The sequence below is a fragment of the Mobula hypostoma genome, chromosome 4, assembly GCF_963921235.1.
Source record: "Mobula hypostoma chromosome 4, sMobHyp1.1, whole genome shotgun sequence".
Classification (NCBI taxonomy): domain Eukaryota; kingdom Metazoa; phylum Chordata; class Chondrichthyes; order Myliobatiformes; family Myliobatidae; genus Mobula; species Mobula hypostoma.
The window spans coordinates 121,820,411-121,841,108 of record NC_086100.1 but is presented as its reverse complement, the minus strand read 5'-3'; the positions used below and the strand labels follow the sequence as shown (position 1 = coordinate 121,841,108).

General features: G+C 38.1%; 1 protein-coding gene across 6 annotated transcripts in view; it reads right to left on the bottom strand.

Annotated features, from left to right (window-relative positions):
* Positions 1–1,023: 1,023 nt before the first annotated feature.
* The window catches only part of znf827 (zinc finger protein 827), a 106,362-nt gene continuing 86,687 nt past the window's right edge, over positions 1,024–20,698 (bottom strand). For 2 of the 6 annotated variants that reach the window (XM_063046438.1, XM_063046440.1), the window contains 6 exons: positions 19,511–19,648; positions 19,184–19,355; positions 18,873–19,039; positions 15,268–15,513; positions 10,712–10,889; positions 1,024–3,532 (listed from right to left, as the gene is read on the bottom strand). In XM_063046438.1, coding sequence (XP_062902508.1) covers positions 2,728–3,532; positions 10,712–10,889; positions 15,268–15,513; positions 18,873–19,039; positions 19,184–19,355; positions 19,511–19,648 — 1,706 coding nt within the window. In that variant the 3' untranslated portion in view covers positions 1,024–2,727. Of the gene's footprint in view, positions 3,533–4,343; positions 4,427–4,585; positions 4,676–9,624; positions 9,742–10,711; positions 10,890–15,267; positions 15,514–18,872; positions 19,040–19,183; positions 19,356–19,510; positions 19,649–20,698 lie in introns of all 6 variants that reach the window. The other 4 variants (XR_010017726.1, XR_010017727.1, XM_063046441.1 and 1 more) reach the window with 4 other exon arrangements.

The following is a 20,698-nucleotide window of genomic DNA, read 5'->3' as shown; positions in this document are numbered from 1 at the left end:
CTACAAATTATGTATCTTTCATCTGTATTACCTCCTTGTACAATACAGACTTTACCAGAATTAAATGCAATTTGTCATTGCTTAGCTTGAGAACAATTAAGTTCACCAGGCTAATTTCTAGAATGGTGGTTTAGTCATATGAGAAGAGATTAAGCAGATTTGGGTCTATTCTGTCTTCAGTATAGAGAAATGAAAGGCCAGCTCATTGAAGGTTTTAAGAATGCTTTTTGAGTTTGACAGGATAGATGTGGAAGTGTAGTTTCCCCTTGCTATAGTGTCTAGAACCATTGGTCATGCCCTCAAAATAGCTGGTTGACCACTTAGAACAATGATGAGTACAAAAGAGCAGGAAAGTCACAGTGTATTTAAGACAGATCAGTAAGTTTTTAAGATATTGATGAATTGAGGGTATAGAGTTTGTGTGGGAAAGTGTTCTTGAGATAAAAGCCATGAGTTGAGTCAAATGCAGTATGGGAACAAGGGACAAAATAACTTACTCCTGTTTCTATGTCCTTATATAAATCTGGAAAGGATTTATGCCCTGTTCATTACCAAGCTTGTTATCTCACAGTTATGGTCCCTAGGATACCCACAAGTGGAAACATCTCTCTGCGCCTATCCTATTAAATCCTTCATAATCTTAAATATTTAAATTCAGTTACTATTTTGCTGTCTCATTTCTAGAACAACATTTTTCAGCCTTTCCTTATGGGTATAACCTCAGATCTTCCAACTTCTTTCTTCTAGCAACTCTAGTTAAATATTATCATTTACAGGACAATGAGTATGCAGAATGGCAACTCAAAGTACATTTTTGATAAATTGAAATGGAACCATGCAGGAAAAGCTCGTTGGGAAAACAGAAGATCAACTTGTGAATTATTTGACAGTCTGCTGTTGATTCAGGACCATGGACAAACAAATCTTCACAGGAGTCAGCAATACAAATACTTCTGTTTGCTTTGTATGGGTCTGGGGACAATTGGCCAATATAGGACCAGAAAATTTCCCAATGGTGCAAAATGTTTTATTGTAAGTTAGAAGAATAAAGAAGAATAAACTGTGGCTACACAAATCAGAATCTTTGATACACAGAAGTCACAAGTTATTGACCCATAACAGGTCATAATAGGTAGGAATTTATTTCAAAGAAATATTTGAAATAGTTGTATTATTTATTTTCTGATAGCAATTACTTTTTTGGTGCCATATTCAATGCAATCTGAATTATAGTTATCAATGGAGGCTGGGTAGCTCAGTCTGAAATAGATCAAAGTGCAGGAATTTAAAAGCAGACAAATAAGTCTTATAACATTCAGAAAGCTAATATTAGTCTGCTGTGTTTGATACTACCTACAAGTAAAAGGCAGTTTAAAATTGTTCATACCATAAGTCATGTACAAATCATTTCTACTTGGAACAAAACTATTTCTACATTAGATATTATTCTTCTGGAATGAACCGTTTTTCCTTCCTCAATTTTCACCACATTCAAAATATCAATTATACAAAGCATTGCCACAAATTATGTAGAACGAAGGGAAAGCAGTTTATAACTTTCAGAATTCACCAGTTGAACAGGGTTTGGCCACAAAGAGTAGCACTAACTGAAAGCAAAGGTAATGTTTCTGTGAAGAAATCTGGATGCCATTTTGATGCACGAATGATGTCAAATATGCAGGCAGAAGGTAGGAAATCATCATTCTCCCCATCACAGATCGTGTCTGCCAAGAAATTTAACAGACTCAGCAGCATTAATTCAACCATATGATTCAAGAGGAACAAAAAGGAAAATATACAACTGGCACCCTGGCAGGATCAAAACTAAGTACTAGGAAACCAAAATAATGCAGATTTATTTTGAATATACTGCAGGTTACACTTAGTAATGCAACTGAACAGGAAATAGAGCAAAAAATCTAAGTGCCAATCACTGTCACAAACAGCCTTTTAACAGCTTTTTTTTAAATGCAGCAAAGCATAATCAAAGCAAAATATATAAATATATATTATGTACATACACACAATAATATATATAAATATATATTATTATATATTAGTACACACACACACACACACACACGCACGCACACACCCACACACAATCTACACGGTTCAAAATACTGAAAACAACAATGTTGCATTTTGAAAAAAAAACAAAATACTGGAACTCAGTTGTGTGATTGAGGATGAACTCCATAGTGCAGGGATCATTTCTACTGCATTGAATGCAAAAATGTCAATGTGCCAGTCCAAAGCTTGAAGATGAAAAATGCTGAAAACTCAGCAATGCCATGCATCTTTCAAAAAGTGCCAATGGTTTCACTAAAATTAATGGGGGCCGATCACTATCATCACGCTGATCAAATTTAATCAACACACTGCTGTTCTGAAATTAGTAACACTAGGTAGAAAATGATACTACTTTAAGTAACGCAAAAATGTGCAAGACTAAGCATTGTGCAAAATTCTGCCTCATCACATAACTTCTCCTTTTTTTTAGACTGGGCGTTTTTCAGCCCAGAGTTCAACTATCCCTTTCCATTACTTGGGCTTCCATACAAATATGGACATATAAGTATTTATATATAATTCAAGCAGCACTTATAGGAATACAAGAAGCATTTACAGCCACTTCTACGCATTCTACTCTTCTACAATAATAAACATTTCTGAAAAAAAATCTTATATTGCAGCAATGACCACGATTTGCTCTGTGGCTAAAACCTAAACGGGGTTTGTCTGTTCAGTTAAGCCAAGGTAGGCTAGGAACGAGTTTTTGGGTGAAACAGTATCTGCGGGTGCAGTCTGCTGCTGTGACGAATGGAATGTAGTTTCACATTTGTTTTGTGGAAAAAGTGTAGTCAGTGGAATAAGGTGGGTGAGATCACAGTTCCTGTATTTACTGAGATGTGCAGAAATGCCATTCAAGCCAAATAAGCCAAATGATCCCGCTGAAATTCCATTCTTGCCAGTCACTGACAGTGCAACAGATTGCAAAGCCTGTGATGCTGACATAACTGAAAGTGGTGAAAGGAGCTTCCTAGGACTGCCCCTGTTTAATACAGAGTTACTTTCTTTCCCAGGCACAGGTTGGACCTTCTTTTCTCCTTCCAAATATTCGCCATTTTGATGTTTCTTTACGTGCCGGCTGAAGACAAATGGATGTGTGGTTGTAAAGAAGCATTCTTCACAGCATAGAGTCTGCCTGGGAGAGTGCTTCAACTTTTTGTGCAGATTTAGATTGTCTTTGCGCTTGCAGCTGTAACTGCACTGGTCACAATGGAAAGGACGCTCTCCTGTGTGGACACGCACATGCTCGATAAGCTTATTGGCTGTCTTGGAGAGATAACCGCATTGATCACATTTATAATGATTGCCAAGGCGATGTTCACGGATATGAATCTCCAGCTCCAGCTGGTTTGCTTTAACCACCTGACAGATTCGACACTTGAATTCCATTTTGTAGTGGGTCCTTAAATGGCATTCCATGGCTGAAGGACGGTTTGTGGCGTAAACGCAAAATGGGCACCTAGTGTACAATTAAAAACAAAGAAGTAGTTTAAAACAGATTTAATAATGGTATAATACTGTGTGTCATAACATGTTTGACACGAAGACTGTGACTAAATGAACTAAACTGCTCAATAGTAAAAGATGATACACTCACTGAAACACCACTGACTTGGTTTCATGTCCATAAATCATTAGGTCAACAATAAAAGTTCAAATTAAGCTTTAGGTAGAGGAGAGGAAGTAATGATTTCAGCAATAAACTATACTTATAGTTTATAAGTTTGTAATATAGACCAAAACTTATTTGTTAGAATACTCCCAGAAGGGGACTAACATAGGCTCCCACATCAAATGCTATTCCTCAAGTTACTGGGAATTAGAGCACTCTTCAGTCCCACCGTATATGTACGAGAAACACATAATTGAGAGGGCATTACAAGTACTTGCTCCTCTGTAGTGATAAAAGATGTCAACAAGATTGTGCAATTGTGTTAGGCGTTACCTTTTATTTAGGAATTTTCTAAATTTAACATTTCAAATGATATTTAATACTGCAGCATTTTCACTAGCTAGAACCATTTTTACTCTTAAAAGGATTTTCTTATCATACTTTATATAAAATGGTATAATTTCAAAATTCAAATCATTTATAAATTCCTCTTATTACTGGCCACCCTTCTTTTGATACAACTAATTTTCAACTCACCCCACTCCATTATTATTGACCACTATGGCCCAACATTCTGCAATGTCCTTCCCAAACCCATTTGCATTACAATATTTCTTCCCACCTTAAAGCTTCTGAAACTCTAGTTCTATGTCCATACCTTTGGCACCTCCACTAATTTCTGCCTGTGTGAGATAAGCCCTTCAACGAAGTGAAGTTGGAAGTTCTGCTATGAAAGAAACCCTAAGCAAGCATAAATTTGTTAAAATTCAGCACCATTAATGATTAATTTGGCATAATCTCAAACGAGAATGAGATTCTATGTTTCATACTAAAGTTTTATGTACAAGAGGATATACAACAAGGCTTAGTGGTTTACCAAAAAAAGTTTTTGCAACTCACCAATGCCACAGTAAACCATCAAGTCAAAGTTGTGCATCCGATTTATACCACATCACTTTAGAGAAATTGTAACTTCATGGTTCAAAGTATCTGTTCAAATAAATATTTAGAGAAATGAATAAGGAGACCAAGGACTTATTAATTTTGGAGTTGGGTAGAAGGAAAGGTGGCTGCATAGAATAGGCTGATAAAAGATTTCCAGCACAAAAAATGGCTGGTTCAGATAAGTTCTGGAAGTGTGTGGTAAAGCTCTAGACATGGACACCAGATGGATTAGTGTAAGTGATGTAACCTGCAAATATTGATGCAGCAAGCTGAACAATAGGTGAGCACAAATAGACAGACGGAGTTAGGAAATCAGTCAGGGTCATAGCGAGAGTGAGGATATTAGGAGATTTGGGCCGGTTACACAATATTACAGCTACAAAAGACAAGAGATGATGAACTAGCTGACTGCTATTGTTTAGCAACAGTATGAACAGTGGGCAGAATGGCCTCCTATGCCGTAAACTTTGTGATCTATAGCAGAAAAGCAGAAGTTTGCACAAGTAAATGCTGTATAATTTAAATAAGGAAAACTTTGTATTGCTGCTAATCAGAAATCCTCATATAAGCCACAGTGAAGAGAAAAACTTGAAAGAACACAAAGGTAACTTTAAAATATGGGCAAAATGAATGCTGACAAAGTACACTAAAAGTACAAAACAAAGTCAATCCCCAATTATATCATTTAACTAAATTAGTATAAGAAAGTAAATCTTATACTAATTAGCACACAGCAGGAGTAAATATATTTTCATGTGCTATAGCCATGAGGAATCTACAGGGACCAGTCCAATTCAGTTGAACAGACTGCAAACATGAGCACAGTATACTTAAAGAGAGGTTATAATCCAACATATATCAAACTTTTTCATTTTTATTAAAATTCAGTGATTTAAAACTTCCTTTCTGAAAACTTTCCTTGCTGCATTTCTCCTGCCCCAAATTACCACTGTGAACACTAAAAGTAAATGTCAGTGATTATTCGGTATATCTGATCTTGCTGCTAAAACTAGTTCAGACATGCCCATTTATATCAAGAGATATCAGCTACAGGCAACAAGAGGGAAATCTGTCAAATCTTCCCCTCTAAAACAAGGTGCTTTCACAGCAGAGTCAAAGCAGGATTATTCATTATTACAGTTATGTTTCAATCCACATTCTTTAAAACAAAATCAAGTTAATTCAGCAAATAAAATTCTGTAAGTTTCAACTCCTTGCATTGTGCATTGTACTCTGCACGCTGCATTCCTGAGCATCGCTTGAACATTTTACATTTAGGGAAGAAGGAAGAAATGAAATGAAGATATTGTAGGAGGATTTCTGTCTGAAGCCCAGTTTCGTACTGTATCCTGTCCAAGTTGGTATTCCCAGCTGAAGTCTCAGCTTCCAGCATTGGCATGAGCCTAACACAGTACAGGTTGAATACCCTTATCCAAAATGCTTGGGGCCAAAAGTGTTTTGGATTTTTGAATATATAATGAGATTGCTTGGGATCACCATTACTCCTGACTCTGAATTTATGTGCTACCGGCAGTCTTTGTCTTTCACTTGTTCATCACACATACAGTATGCAGGGATGCAGTTGCTCAGTGTGTAAGATTTTCATCAGCGATGATCTTCACAAACTCATGAATGGGTTTCTCTGCTGCTTTGTGATCAGCAGACAACATGTTTAAAAATGTAATGCTGTGCCTGTTCTTAAATTTCTGCAACCAGTCTGCTGAGTATTCACAATTACCGCAATTTTCAGTTCATCATGATAGATCTTTGCTCGTTTCACGTTCAGCGTAATATTAAGCAGCATATGTTCACTCCCAATATTGACGAATCCACTCTTTCAGTACACTTTCAAGATCTTCATTTTTTACTTTATGCAGTTATTTATATTTATTCATTAACTTCTGTCATTACATATATATCTGTAGTTACTTCTCAGAACAGTCTATGGTGTGCAGAGACCTGTACCATCTGGGAACTTTCCCAGCACCTTGTAGAATTTTCCTTTTGTGACATCATATCAGTGCTCTAAAAAACTTCTGGATTTTGGAGGCTTTCGGATAAGGAGTACTCAACCTGCAATATCTTCTCCCCGCTGCTGCTGGCTGCAGCTACTCCTGTGGATTCTCTTCATAGAGTCTGAGAGGGCAGCACGAACTTTCACAGTTCTCAAGGTGGGAAGCTACATCTAAAGCCTTCCCAGTTTAATAATGTAAATACAGCATTTCTCATTCCAATGAAAAGGAGTCAAGGCCTACTAGGTGTCTGTGTTGCACTCAGCCATGCTGCAGCATTAGGAATGAAGCCTTGGAGCAAGTGGTCAGTGATTTTGCAACTACAGAAAGTCTGCGTCATTATTTAATCTCCCCTATTCCCATTTTATCAGTTCCTCTGGCTGATCTTCTTCCCCAAATATGCTGATTCCCAGATTTCTTGGAATAACATTGAGGAAATACCTTTTACTAATTAGCATCCATTTTTTATTGGCTAAGTGTCCAGCTTCTGGCTCCCATTTTGTACAATTTTTTTAGTTGCTGATTTGTGCAAACTTTTTTCTCTCCTATGCTCTTGCCTCTAAGGTAAACCTACAAAACTCCTATTTCAATTGTTCCCCCGGTCTGGCGAATCTTGTTTATTCATCCGTTGGTCATAGATCTGAATGTTTCTGCTTCAAAACTACTTTAATTATTCAGGGCCATATCTTGCTGGATCATATCAAATATGTCAAGCCTATTCCTTTCACTCCACATTGTTCACTTCACTTCAAGGTCAACCTAGAGAGCAAGACCTCAACTACTTTTCTCCAAAGCTGGCAATGTTTAAATTTCTCCTCTTTGTGCATTCCTTCCCCATTTTCATGCACAGGGAACTCACGGACAACTTCAGCACCAAATCTGAGGCATCATTTTCAGCTACACAGCTACTTGCCCTCCTCCTGCTGTCTAATAAGCCACACCTCTCTCCTGCTGTGCTTAACTGTGAACCTGTTTCTTTCCCTATTTCTTGTTACTCTCTTTCATAACATAAAAGCCAAGTGATCACCACCGTCTTCTTGGACTTCATTCCATCTAAACTGATGAGCACATCATTTCTTATTCTGGGTCTCATACCTGTCACCATTGTTGAAGATTTCCTCTAAACTACTGAGTTGTCCTTTCAAAAATGCCAGCATATTTCAAAAAAAGTTATGCTCAACCTCCTACCAATACTTCAGGGTGCTAGAGGCACTTGATAAAATAGGCCAAAGTCAGCAGGGAAATTCTTACATGACAAATCTGTTGGAATTCTTAGAGCAAATAACAGGCAGGATAGTCAAAGAAGAATGGATGTTGTTACTTGGATCTTCAGAAGGCCTTTCACAAGATGCCAACGTGAAGCCGCTAAACAAATTAAGAATACTGGCTGACTGGCAGGAGGCAAAGAGTGGGAATAAAAGGAGCCTTTTCTGGCTGGCTCATAGTGACTAGTGGTGTTCCACAGGGGGTTGGTGTTGGGTCTACTACATTTCACATTATATGTTAATGATATGGATTCATGGAACTGAAGGTTTTGTGGTCAAGTTAGTGGACGATAAAAAGATATTGGATAATACAAAGGGGCAGGTAGTGTTGAGGAAGCAGGGAGTCTGCAGAAGGAGTTTGGAAAGATTAGGATAATGGTCAAAGAAGTGGCAGATACAGTACATGATTATGCACTTTTGTAGAAGGAATACATTTTCTAACTGGGGAGTAAAGTTAGAAATCTGAAGTGCAAAGGGACTTGGGAGTCTTAGTGCAGGAATCCATAAAGGTCAGCTTAGAGGCTAGGTTCAGTAGTAAGGAAGGCAAAAGCATTGTTATCATTCATTTCAAGAGGACTAGAACATAAAAGCAAGAATATAATGCTGAGGTTTTATAAGTCATTGTTCAGACCACATTTGGAGTATTGTGGACTGTTTTGGGCCCCGTATCTAAGAAAGAATTTGCTGGCATTGGAGAGGGTCTAGAGGAGGTTCATGAGAATGATCCCCATGATTGAAAGGGTTAATGTATGAAGAGTATTTGATGTCTCTGGGCCTATACTTGTTGGAGTTTAGAAGAATGAGGGGAGTTTAGAAGAATGAGAGGAGTTTAGAAGAATAGAGGGGAATTGCTTCGAAACCTACAAAATATTGAAAGGTCTAGATAGAGTGGATATGAAGAGGATGTTTGTAATAGTGGGAGAGTCTAGGACCAGAGGGCACAGCCTTGGAATGGAAGGGCCTCCTTTTAGAACAGAGGCGAGGAAGAATTTCTTTAGCCAGAGGTGGTGAATCTGTGGAATTTATTGTCACAGACAGCTGTGCAGGTCAAGTCATTGGGTATATTTAAAGCAGAGGTTGATAGGTTCTTGATTAGTAAGGGTGTCAAAGATTATGGGGGGGGTGGGAGGCAGGAGAATGAGGCTAAAAGTAAAAATACACCAGCCATGACTTGATGGGCTGAACGGCCTAATGCTTTGACACCTCATCTTTCATGCAAGCACTACTTTGAAGGCCTTTGATTAATTTTCCATCCCTATCACAGTATTGAAGCATTTCTAATCATAGCATTAAAGGATATCCCAGTTTTATCATTTTGGCACAGCATCCTCCTTTAATTTCTCTGCAGCCTCTGGCAAAAGCAGCGACACTATCATATTTTAATACAAACTCCATATTTCATTTCATCCTGTCCTGGTTGAACTATATTGGCTCCTGGTCAGGTGATTCAGTTTAAACTTTACATCCTTTTGTTTAAATCTTTTTAGGTTTCTCCAAGCCACTACCCACATACATTAACATAATTCAGTCTTACAAACTTTCCCTCCTTTTTCAACTCAGTTTCTCTTACTTTTTACTGGTGTGCATTTCCTCTTGCCCTCATCCATACTGGAAGAACTGACTTCAACTGCCAAGATCCATTCCTCTAAAAGTCTCTCCCTAAATCTCTCTGAAACCCCACCTTCATCTCTCCTTGAAGGCCCTCCTTAAAACCCACCTGTTTGACCAATCTTTTGTTCAACCCTCTTAATATCTCCTTTGTTGGCTTGATGTCCACTTTTGTCTGTGTATGCCTCCGGGAAGTGCCTTGAGACGTTTTTCTACGTTAGAGGGACTACATAAATGCAAATTATTGTTATTGCTGTCATTATTGCTTACCCTTTGCATTCCATTCTTTGTAACACTATGCAGTAAAATCTGGACTAAATGTGATTACCTATGATACAACATTGAATGAATCAAAGCACTCAAATAGAAAAAATATTTAAAAAATTATAATTCTCAAGATCAAAGGATATCAAAGTGACGAATGCTACGCAAGTTTCACCCAAACCTCCATAATAAAGTTCAATACAAAAATTCTTCTCTTCAAAATCTAGTCTAGTTAATTAGTCTAGCTAGTTTTTCAGCACTGGACACACTGTAACTACCTTTGGGGATGGAGAAAATAAATCAACAAGGCTCTATTCACTTCATTGTTACAGAACCTCACTGAAATTTGCAAAGGTAAGGCAGTTAGATGAGGACAAGATTCAATTTAGCAATGATAATTCCCACTTCAATCTTAACTTTCTACTATCTCACTGGAATCCCAATACTTTGTATGCAAAAGTCAACATTTTTCTTAAGTTTCTACCTGTTCTAAGTAAACTAATTACTGTGAGGACATCACGGTGTTCACTATTTAACAGTAACATCAACAGTTGATATTAAAAATAAAAAGGAAATGCTGGAAACCCTCATCAAATCAGACGAAGTGTGTAGAATAGGGAAAAAGTAGTTTAAGTTTCAGATCTCTGATTTTTTGTCGGAGGATAGTGCTGACACAAATCATTATGCCAACATTTTTTCTTTATGGAGATTGATGTCTGACATGCTGGAGATTTGCAGCATTTTCCATTTTCCTGTATTTTTGTAGTTCTGACCAAAACTGGCTAATTTTCTCAATCAATACTGGAACAATTTTCTTAAAGCCAGTCTAGATTTAGCTGCTTCAAAACCAAAACTATGCAAGGAATTAGTGCAGAAAAGTTCCTTAAAAGTCAGATCCCAAGAATGGTAGTCTAGATTCCAGCTTTCCTTACTTGAGTCCTCCGGTGGAAACATTATGGCATTTTTTGTGTTCCAAAAGCTGCTCAGATGTTTTCAAAAACTTGTGACAGATGTCACATTCATACATCCTGGTGATGAGGTGGATCTGCAGATGTCGTTCATACATCATCTTTGTTTTACACACAAAGTTACAGAAGATGCACTCAAAACCTAAGGATTAACACAAGCACCACAATTATAAACTACAAATGAACACAAGAAGACAGAATGGATTTAAAAAATCTTTAAACAGTCAGTACATACAATAACATTGTTCTAAGTGAGTGACAAATTACAAAACAGTAATTAGGTTAATTATGAAGTAGGACCACCCTTGGTGACACATAGCACAAGGAAGGTGTGAGCACTACCCCAAACAAAGATTAGCCACTGGTTATAGTACAGTACAAGTATTGATCCCAGCCATGCAAGTCTCGTCCACAGGGAGCAATCGCAAAATAATCTTATCAATTCATCTCATTTGACTTCATAGGTGAAGGGTGTCACTATGCAATGTCCCACAAAAACAGGGATTGAATACAAAAAGAAACAGGTGTTGAAGATGCTGTCCTTTCCAACTCCTCTTCAAATGTATTTTATGATGTCTGTGTCAAGTACAGTTTCAGGAGGCAACAGATGAAATGGACCTACATACACTCCTGCCATATTGGTTACTAGAATGCAATGCAAGCATCAACTCTTCTCTAAGTATGAATTGTTCACATTCCTCTGCTGGCACTTTTTAAAGTTCAGGCACCATACTGCAGGATCACAGCATGTAATCTAATATCTCCCAACTACATAGTGCCTATAAAATACTCTGGGTGCTCTGCTAGATTGTTCTCTAACAAAGATTAAAGGCAGAGTGTGAAAAGACTGATAACCAATTACTCAATCAATGAGGGAAGCTTTAAGGTTTTCTAACCAGCAGAAAGAGGGAGAAAAACAGAGCAAGAAGATTTAGGGAAGGAGTTTTAGGGTTTGGCAGCTAAAGTTTTTGAAAGTTGGGAATGATTAAGAGGATCTGATCAGGGGAACACAGATATTTAATGGTAATAGGGCTGAGGAAGTTACAGGAAGGCAATGGCAGATTTGAAAACTAGGGGGAAAGCTTTAAAGTTAAACACCCTTTATCAGGGACCCAATGCTGGTCAGTGAGCACAGGAGTATTGGCAAGTTAAGATAACATTCATGAGCAGAAAGATAAGTTAGATCAAAAACAGAATATAACTAAATTTAAAATATACAAGAGTAGGCCTGCTTAAAGAGGCAATATGGTTGCAAATCAGTTACTATTTATGGACAGCGATAGATCTGGGATCTCTGGCGCTGAGCTTCCACTGCTAACCAATAAACAATTCCTTAATTAACAAATTATGAGGATCCTTCAAATGTCTCCCATGCCACAGAAGTCACAGAACGTTTTCCTGGATTGAGGATGAATGCTATGTTTTCCTTCACAAAGTCTTTTCATTATTTAAAACATAATGAGTATGTTTCTATATTTATATCAAGTGTTGCAAAGTACTGTTTCATGCTGAAATCCCAAATGGGCCCATAACTCCCACTGCATGAATATGTATGCAAAGTTATACTGTGTTCACATACACTACTGATGCCAGAGATACACTTATTAAGCCTTGTAGACATGGTTCTTATTGCTTCCCATAATAAATATTTAGAAATAGGTTGGCTACAATGGAGGAATATTCTTTGTCCTCTAATTGCTTGGAGCACACAAGTTTCACTGTGAAACACATGGTGAGTTTATAAAGGCAATCAAGGACATTTCTGGCTTTATATTATGCTGCTTCATATAATTAAGACAAATATAGCTCAGCAACACATAAATAAATGAATTCATAGAACAAGAATCCGTTTGCTCTACTGCAAGACATGCAAGAAGCTGCATGATCGTCCTGCGACTGCATAATTTCTCCCAGGTGTTCTAGTTTCTTCCCACATATCAACAGGCTAACAGGCTGACAGGTTAAACAATTACTGAAAAATCTGGTTAGTGCAGGTAGGTGGCAGGAAAATTGGAGTTAATGGGCATGTGAAGAATAGGTTTTAGGGAAATAAGTCTGGGAATGGGACAGATAGGACTGCTCCGAGAGCTGGCATGGACGCAACGGGGTGAATAGCCACTTCACTGGCATAATGAAATATAAATAAAAATAAAAATAACTTATTATATTCTAAAATAAACTTAACATAAATTATTTTGTTTGTTCCATATGCATTGAGCCACATGAAGTTTTGAACCATTAGAGCAACCAACATTGACCAGTGCTGAAGAGAACGCAATTTAAACAAAAGTAATGAAAAAATGTCTTTCATTTGTTTAATATTTTATCATCTCCCTTACAATTATAACAAAGTACTCTGCACACTTACAGTGGCATGCAAAAGCTTGGACACACCTGGTCAAAATTTCTGTTACTGTGAATAGCGAAGCGAGTAAAAGGTGAACTGATTTCCAAAAGGTATAAAGTTAAAGATGACAAATTTATTTAATATTTTAAGCAAGAAAACTTTTTTATTTCCATCTTTTACAGTTTCAATATAACAAAAAAGGAAAAGGACCTGAAGCAAAAGTTTGGGCACTCTGCATGGTCAGTACTTAGTAACACACCCCTTTGGCAAGTATCACAGCTTGTAAAAGTTCTATTTTAACTTCATCAGTTCACAGGACTTGTTTCCAAAATTCATCAGGCTTATTTAGATGTTCCTTTGAACCTTCCGAATACAACTTTTTGGCCGCAATCAGCAAAAGTATGTTTGGAGAAAAATGGGTGCAGAATTTCATGAAAAGAACACCTCTCCAACTGTTAAGCACGGGGGTGGATCGATCATGCTTTGGGCTTGTGTTGCAGCCAGTGGCACGGGGAACATTTACTGGTAGAGGGAAGAATGAATTCAATTAAATACCAGCAAATTCTGGAAGCAAACATCACACCGTTTGTAAAAAAGCTGAAGATGAAAAGAGGACGGCTTCTACAACAGGATAATGATCCTAAACACACCTCAAAATCCACAATGGACTACCCCAAGAGGCTCAAGCTGAAGGTTTTGCCATGGCCCTCTCAGTCCCCTGACCTAAACATCATTGAGAATCTGTGGATGGACCTCAAAAGAGTAGTGTATGCAAGACGGCCCAAGAATCTCATGGAACTAGAAGCCTTTTGCAAGGAAGAATGGGTGAAGACCTCCTAAACAAGAATTGAAAAACTCTTAGCTGGCTACAAAAGGCGTTTACAAGCTGTGATACTTGCCAAAGGAGGTGTTACTAAGTACTCCCGTGCAGGGTGCCCAAACTTTTGCTTCAGGCCCTTTTCCTTTTTTGTTATTTTGAAACTGTAAAAGATGAAAATAAAAAAGTTTTCTTGCTTAAAATATTAAAGAAATGTGTCATCTTTAACTTCATGCCTTTTGGAAATCAGTTTATCTTTTACTCGCTTAGCTATTCACAGTAACAGAAATTTTGACCGGGGTGCTCAAACTTTTGCATGCCACTGTATTACAAGTGTGGCCCCTACCACAGAGGCATTTGCTCATATTCAATGCTATTCCATGAAAATGGTTAAAATCTCATTTCTTAAGGCATTAGGTGTATTGAACTACTGTTACATTTCCTCAGGGGGAGAAAAACGCAAGTAATAAGAGCAAGTCTCAATACATTAATTGATAGCAAATCTAACAATGCAAATCCAGAAATGAATTAGTTTGCATCATCAGTACACTCATCATGAAAGTTCACCAAGAAACAAAATAAGTTTTTCAAATTAAAAGATGCTCACTACCTGTGCTAACTTCTGGACAAATTTTGTGTGCAAATTATAAATTCACATATTTTCATTAGTCACATTATGCGATTTTTTTCTATTATTTAAGTCATTTATATAGTCTAGCTGTTTCGATCTGAATATGTGAACTGTTTGCATTTCCAATGACATTTACACCATAATTATAAGTTATTATTAAATCTAGGTCATTTATTCCATGCAGTATACATGTAGATTGAGATCTCAGATCCTGATAGATCTGGTGTGTTTACTGAAAATTAACTACTATTCGTTATCATAAAGCAGTAAAATTCTAAACTTTAATACCATAGAACATTGGAAAAAATATTTAATATTTAGAATTGGTGGATTTGAGACACATGAACCAGTTATGCACTTTGATATATTTAGTAACTGGAAATCAAGTTTCCAAGTTGCTCACTGCTCACTTCATTGCTTTTACTAGCAATTCGTGAAATTTAGTACAGATTATTTTTATTTAGACACTTAATGAAAGTCAGCTTCTAACTAAATTCTGACTAATCATGACCCACTTGGACTTTTCATACATAGATGGACATTTGCATCTGAATATTCAGCTTTATGACATCAATGACAGGGTCTCAAGATAATTAGCATCAACTTCAGACTACGATGCCACTCTAATTTGACATAAAGGAAGTAAAAAAGAAATTAAGTACAATAATAGAAAAAAAATTTCAGTTGGATTATTATCATTAAGGCAATAAACAGATCCACCCTACCTTTATCATTTTTTTCTTCAGATCCTGATGTAGATGACCCACTGAGTGCCACTGGAGGGTTGAAGGAAGAGCTTTGCTCTTCAGTGGTCACGTCCGAGTGGGGGGTTTCAGATTCAATGACAGCATCGCAAAGTGCTGAAGATGAAGACAACGATGATGAGGACGATGATGATGAAGAAGAGAATGTGGTAGCTGCCTTGGATTCACTGGAGGGGCTATGACAAGAGGATGTTTGGACTTTATCATCTGTAGAAATGTCAAAAGCAGAGTGAAGACGTGAGGAAGTTCTTCCATTAGTTGACAGCATCTATTTTTTGACAAGTACAACCATAAGCCAAAGCAATAGTTTAATTTGACATGAATTCTAGGGCTTTTCTCTGGCTATTTGGGCTAGAAGCACGTATCCATGATAAAATGTTGAAGGGAAATGTCTGAAAACATCCATCTAAAGATACTCTGGGATTTTGGATAAAAACTTTAGAAAATGATGGCAATTTTTCAAATTGATTTATTATGGATACAAAAGGGCACTTGATTATAAGTCATAGAGTCATAGAACAGTATAGCACAGAAACAGGCTATTTGGCCCATCTAGTCCATGACAAACTATCTATACGCCCATTCCTATCGACCTGCAGCCAGACTATAGTCCTCCGTACTCCTTTCATCCAAGTATCTATCCAAGTTTATTTTAAAAGTTGAAATGAAGCCCAATTCCACCATTTCCACTAGCAGACTGTTCCACTCTCACTACCCTCTGAGTGAAGAAGTTCCTACTTATGTTCCGTTAAACAATTCACCGTTAACCCATGGCTTCTAGTTCTAGTTTCACCCAACCTCAGGGCAAAAAGCCTGCTTGCATTTACCCTATCAATACCCCTCATAATTTTGTATACCTACATTGAATCTTCCCTCATTCTCCTATAGGTCTAGAGAATTAAGATACAACCTATTCGACCTTTCCCAATAACTTAGATCCTCAAGTCCTGGGAATATCCTAGTAAATTTTCTCTGCACTCTTTCAATCTTATTGACATCTTTCCTGCAGGTAGGTGACTACAGCTAGACAAATTAGGCCTCACCAACATCTTATACAACATCAACATAATATCCCAACTCCTGGACTCAATACTTGGACTTATCAAGGCTAATGTGCCAAAAGCCCTCTTTACAACTCTTCCTACCTGTGACGCCACTTTCAAGGAATTACTTGACTTCTCTGTTCCTCTGCACTCCTCAGTGTCCTGCTTACCAAGCCAGTCCTACCCTGTTTCGTCCTCCCACGCTGCTGTCACCCTTACACCTGTTTGCATTAAATGCCATTTTTCAGCTCATTTACCCAGCTGGTCCAGATCCTGCTACAAGCTTTGAAGGCTTTCCAAGCTGTCCACTATACTGCCAATTTTGGTGTCATCCACAAATCTGCTGATCTAGTTTACGATATTATCATCCAGATTGTTGACATGGATGACAAACAACAAAGGACCCAGCACTGATCTCTTTCGCTCACCACTAGTCACAGGCCTCCAATTAGATAGACAACTACCTACTAACGATTCTATGGCTTCTCTTGTGAAGACAATATCTAATCCAATCTACTACCTACCAAGTGACTGAACCAAATTCCTACTGGTACATTGTCAAAGGCCTTGCTAAAGTCCATGTAGACACCATCACTGCCTTGCTTGCACTGACTTTTCTGGTAATTTCCTTGAAAAACCAAGATTGGTTAGACACAACCTACCAGCACAAAGCCATATTGATTATTGCTAATCGGGCTCTATTTATCCAAATGCTGATATATCTGGTTCCTTAGAATAGGTAGTGTTGAGGAAGCTGGGAGGTTGCAGGAGGACTTGGACAGTTTAGGAGAATGGGTAATGAAGTGGCAGATAGAATACAGTGTCAGGAAGTGCAAGGTCATGCACTTTGGCAGAAGGAACAAAAATATAGACTATTTTCTAAAGGGGCAGAAAATTCAACAATCCAAGGTACAAAGGGACTTGAGCATCCTCAAACACGAGGAAATTTGCAGATGCTGGAAATTCAAGCAACACACACACAAAATGCAGGCCAGACAGCATCCACAGCACAGTTGACGTTTCAGGCCGAGACCCTTCGTCAGGACTAACTGAAAGAAGAGATAGTAAGAGATTTGAAAGTGGGAGGGGGAGGGGGAGATCCAAAATGATAGGAGAAGACCGGGGGGGGGGGGGAGAGAGATAGAGCTAAGAGCTGGAAAGTTGATTGGCAAAAGGGATACAAGGCTGGAGAAGGGAGAGGATCATGGGACGGGAGGCCTAGGGAGAAAGAAAAGGGGGAGGGGAGCGCCAGTAGAAGATGGAGAGCAGGCAAGGAGTTATTGTGAGAGGGAGAGAGAGAGAAAAAAAAGGGGGGAAAAATAGATAGAGAAATAAATAAATAAATAAATAAATAAATAAAGGCATGGGGCAAGAACATTAACAGAAGTTAGAGAAGTCAATGCTCATGCCATCAGGTTGGAGGCTACCCATACGGAATATAAGGTGTTGTTCCTCCAATCTGAGTGTGGCCCCATCCTGACAGTAGAGGAGGCCATGGATAGATATAACAGAATGGGAATGGGATGTGGAATTAAAATGTGTGGCCACTGGGAGATCCCACATTGGCAAAAGGGATACAAGTCGGTGGTGAGGAACGCAAATTGTAATGTTAGCATTCATCTTTAGAGGACTCGAATATAAAAGCAAGGAAGCAATGCTGAGGCTTTATAAGGTACTGGTGAGGCCTCACTTGGCGTATTGTGAGCAGCTTTGGGCCCCTATCTAAGAAAGCACATGCTTGAGATTGGAAAGGGTTCTGAGGAAGTTCACAAGAATGATTCTGGGAATGAAAGGGCTAACATATGAGGAGCATTTGATGGCTCTGGGCCTGTAATCACTGAAGAATGAGGGGGATCTCAATGAAACATATCAAAAGTTGAAAGGCCTAGATAGAGAGGATATTTCCTATAGTCAGGGAGTCTAGGACCAGAGGGCACAGCCTCAGAAAAGAGGGACATCCATTTGTATCTATTGCAACACACACAAAATGCTGGAGGAACTCAGGTCAGGCAGCATCTATGGAAATGAATAGATAGTCGACAGTTTACGCAGAGACCCCTCTTCAGTACTGAAGATGCTGCCTGACCTGCTGAATTCCTCCAGCATTTTGTGTGTTGCTTTGAATTTCCAGTATCTGCAGACTTCCTCTTGTATCCATTATCTCCTGTACATTTCAAACAAAGCCCAACAGAAGCTAATGAAATAGCTTTTGACTGGGCATTTTAGAGCATACTGAACAAAATTCTTTTACTGTGTGCTCCTTTATTCCTTGTTCATCTCCTTTCCCCTACCTCTCTGTTTAATTAAAACTTGTCATATATCTAATTTTTTCCTTTTCAGATGAGGTCATCAGCCAGAAATATTTCCATTTCTCTCCCGAACTGCTGTGTATTTCCAGAACTTACCACTTATATACTTACGTGGTTATTGCAATTTATTAGAGAAAACTACCTGAAAAAAAATTAAAAACATACTAAACCAAATAAGCCAGCACCCAGAACGACAGTTAATTGCCTTGGTTACCTGCATGTGTTGCATGTATGTGTGCTTTCATTTCTGTTTCATCCATGCAGGAAAAGTTGCAAGTATTGCAGCACAATGAAAACATCCACTGCTCCTTATCTACATGTAATGACATGTGGCTGACAAACTGCAGATTCACCTCGGTCTCAAATCCACAAACATGACAGCTAGATAGAAAATTAGGCAACATGAAAATTATTACTTTTCATCTTTTTTATTCAGTGCTCAGTATTTTAAAGAAAGTAACATCAGCCGAGCGTGACCTTGAACTGCGGTGAATTAGCATTCTGCACAGCAGAAACATAATTTACCTGTAGTAATAGGGGCTGTTCTTACGATCACAACTGTTTGAGGTTACAGCAGTAGCTATTTCCTCAGAATCTCCACTCACTAACTTCACTGAATGGATTGTCAAATGCTGGTTTAAGTTTGCTCGGCACTTGGCAGCATACGGACACAAATGACACTTGTACCTTCTTTCTTCTATGAAAATAATATTTTGCAGTGGTTAGTTTTTATACACCCTTGCAAAACAAATAATCTCTGACAAGAGAAGCTCTTTCAAATTTAGTGACAGCAATGCGTGTGTTTAGTTTATATACAACTATAACTGACAGTGCTGTTGCATTATCGCTTACCTGTGTGCAAAGAAAGATGTCGTGACAACGTTTGCTGTCGACCAAAAACTTTCCCACAAACCTTACAGGGAAAAACTTGCTCACAGAATTTCCATGGCGGATTTACAGTCCCCGACTCAGTTGGTAATTTTCCTGATTCTGTAAATGGATAACAGTTCTTTAATAAGTTCTGATATCAGTATTATTCCGAAAGCTGGAAAGTATAACAACATAACCAATATTGGTTCTATAAAAAGTGGAGCTTCTCCACTTCAATACATTGAAGATATTCAAAATCCTTCACATATTTTCAACTGATATTTCCTTCTAACAATAATATTTTTTCCTTTTCATCAGGATTACATTTATGCCTCTACAATGCAATGAAATAAAAAAAATAACCACTGCAGATATTTCAGTGACCTACAAAGGAAAGTAATATCAACATTCTTAGCAGATCTTCAACAATTTTCACTTGCATAGCACAAACTTGGTAAAACTTTCCATTTCATTCCACAGAATGTCACTAAACATAGAAAAAACCTGGTCAAAGACTGTGAGTCTTATTAGTTGAGAGAAGCAGAGTGGTTTAGGCCAGAGAACGCCCAAGCCTGTGCCCTTGGCAGCTGAAGGTATTGCATCTAGCAAGAGAATGATTAAACCGGGGCTTACAACAGACACCCTGGAGGATTGTACTGGCCTGCTGCACAGGTAACAAAACTCACATAGGAGCCAAATAGCAAAAAGTGAGCAAAATATATATTAACAAGAAAGAAAAACATTTCTAACATTCTGATGTGATAATCAGTAATGCACAATATTCTGATATATTCAGTCATTGCAAGGTTTAAATGTTTTACTAAGCCTTATGTTTTCTCCTCTCCTCTCTTGAAGGTACCAAATCTTGCTGGGGTACAGGTTTGACTGCTAACCGTTACCCTGGATCAGAGCCTTAAACAGTCTAAACTTGGTAGAATCATATGGCAAATAAAATGATCCACCTCACCCTTGCTGACTGTGATGTCTATCTACACCAGTGCTGTTTATCTGCATTAGACCAGCATTGAGCTATTCTTATCCAATTATCTGTCCAAATGTTTTTAAACATTTTAATTGTATCTGCCACTATCACATCCCCTGGCAGCTTGTTCTGGATGATCATCATTCTCTTTGTGAAAAATATATCCCTCCTTTAAACTGTTTTCTTCT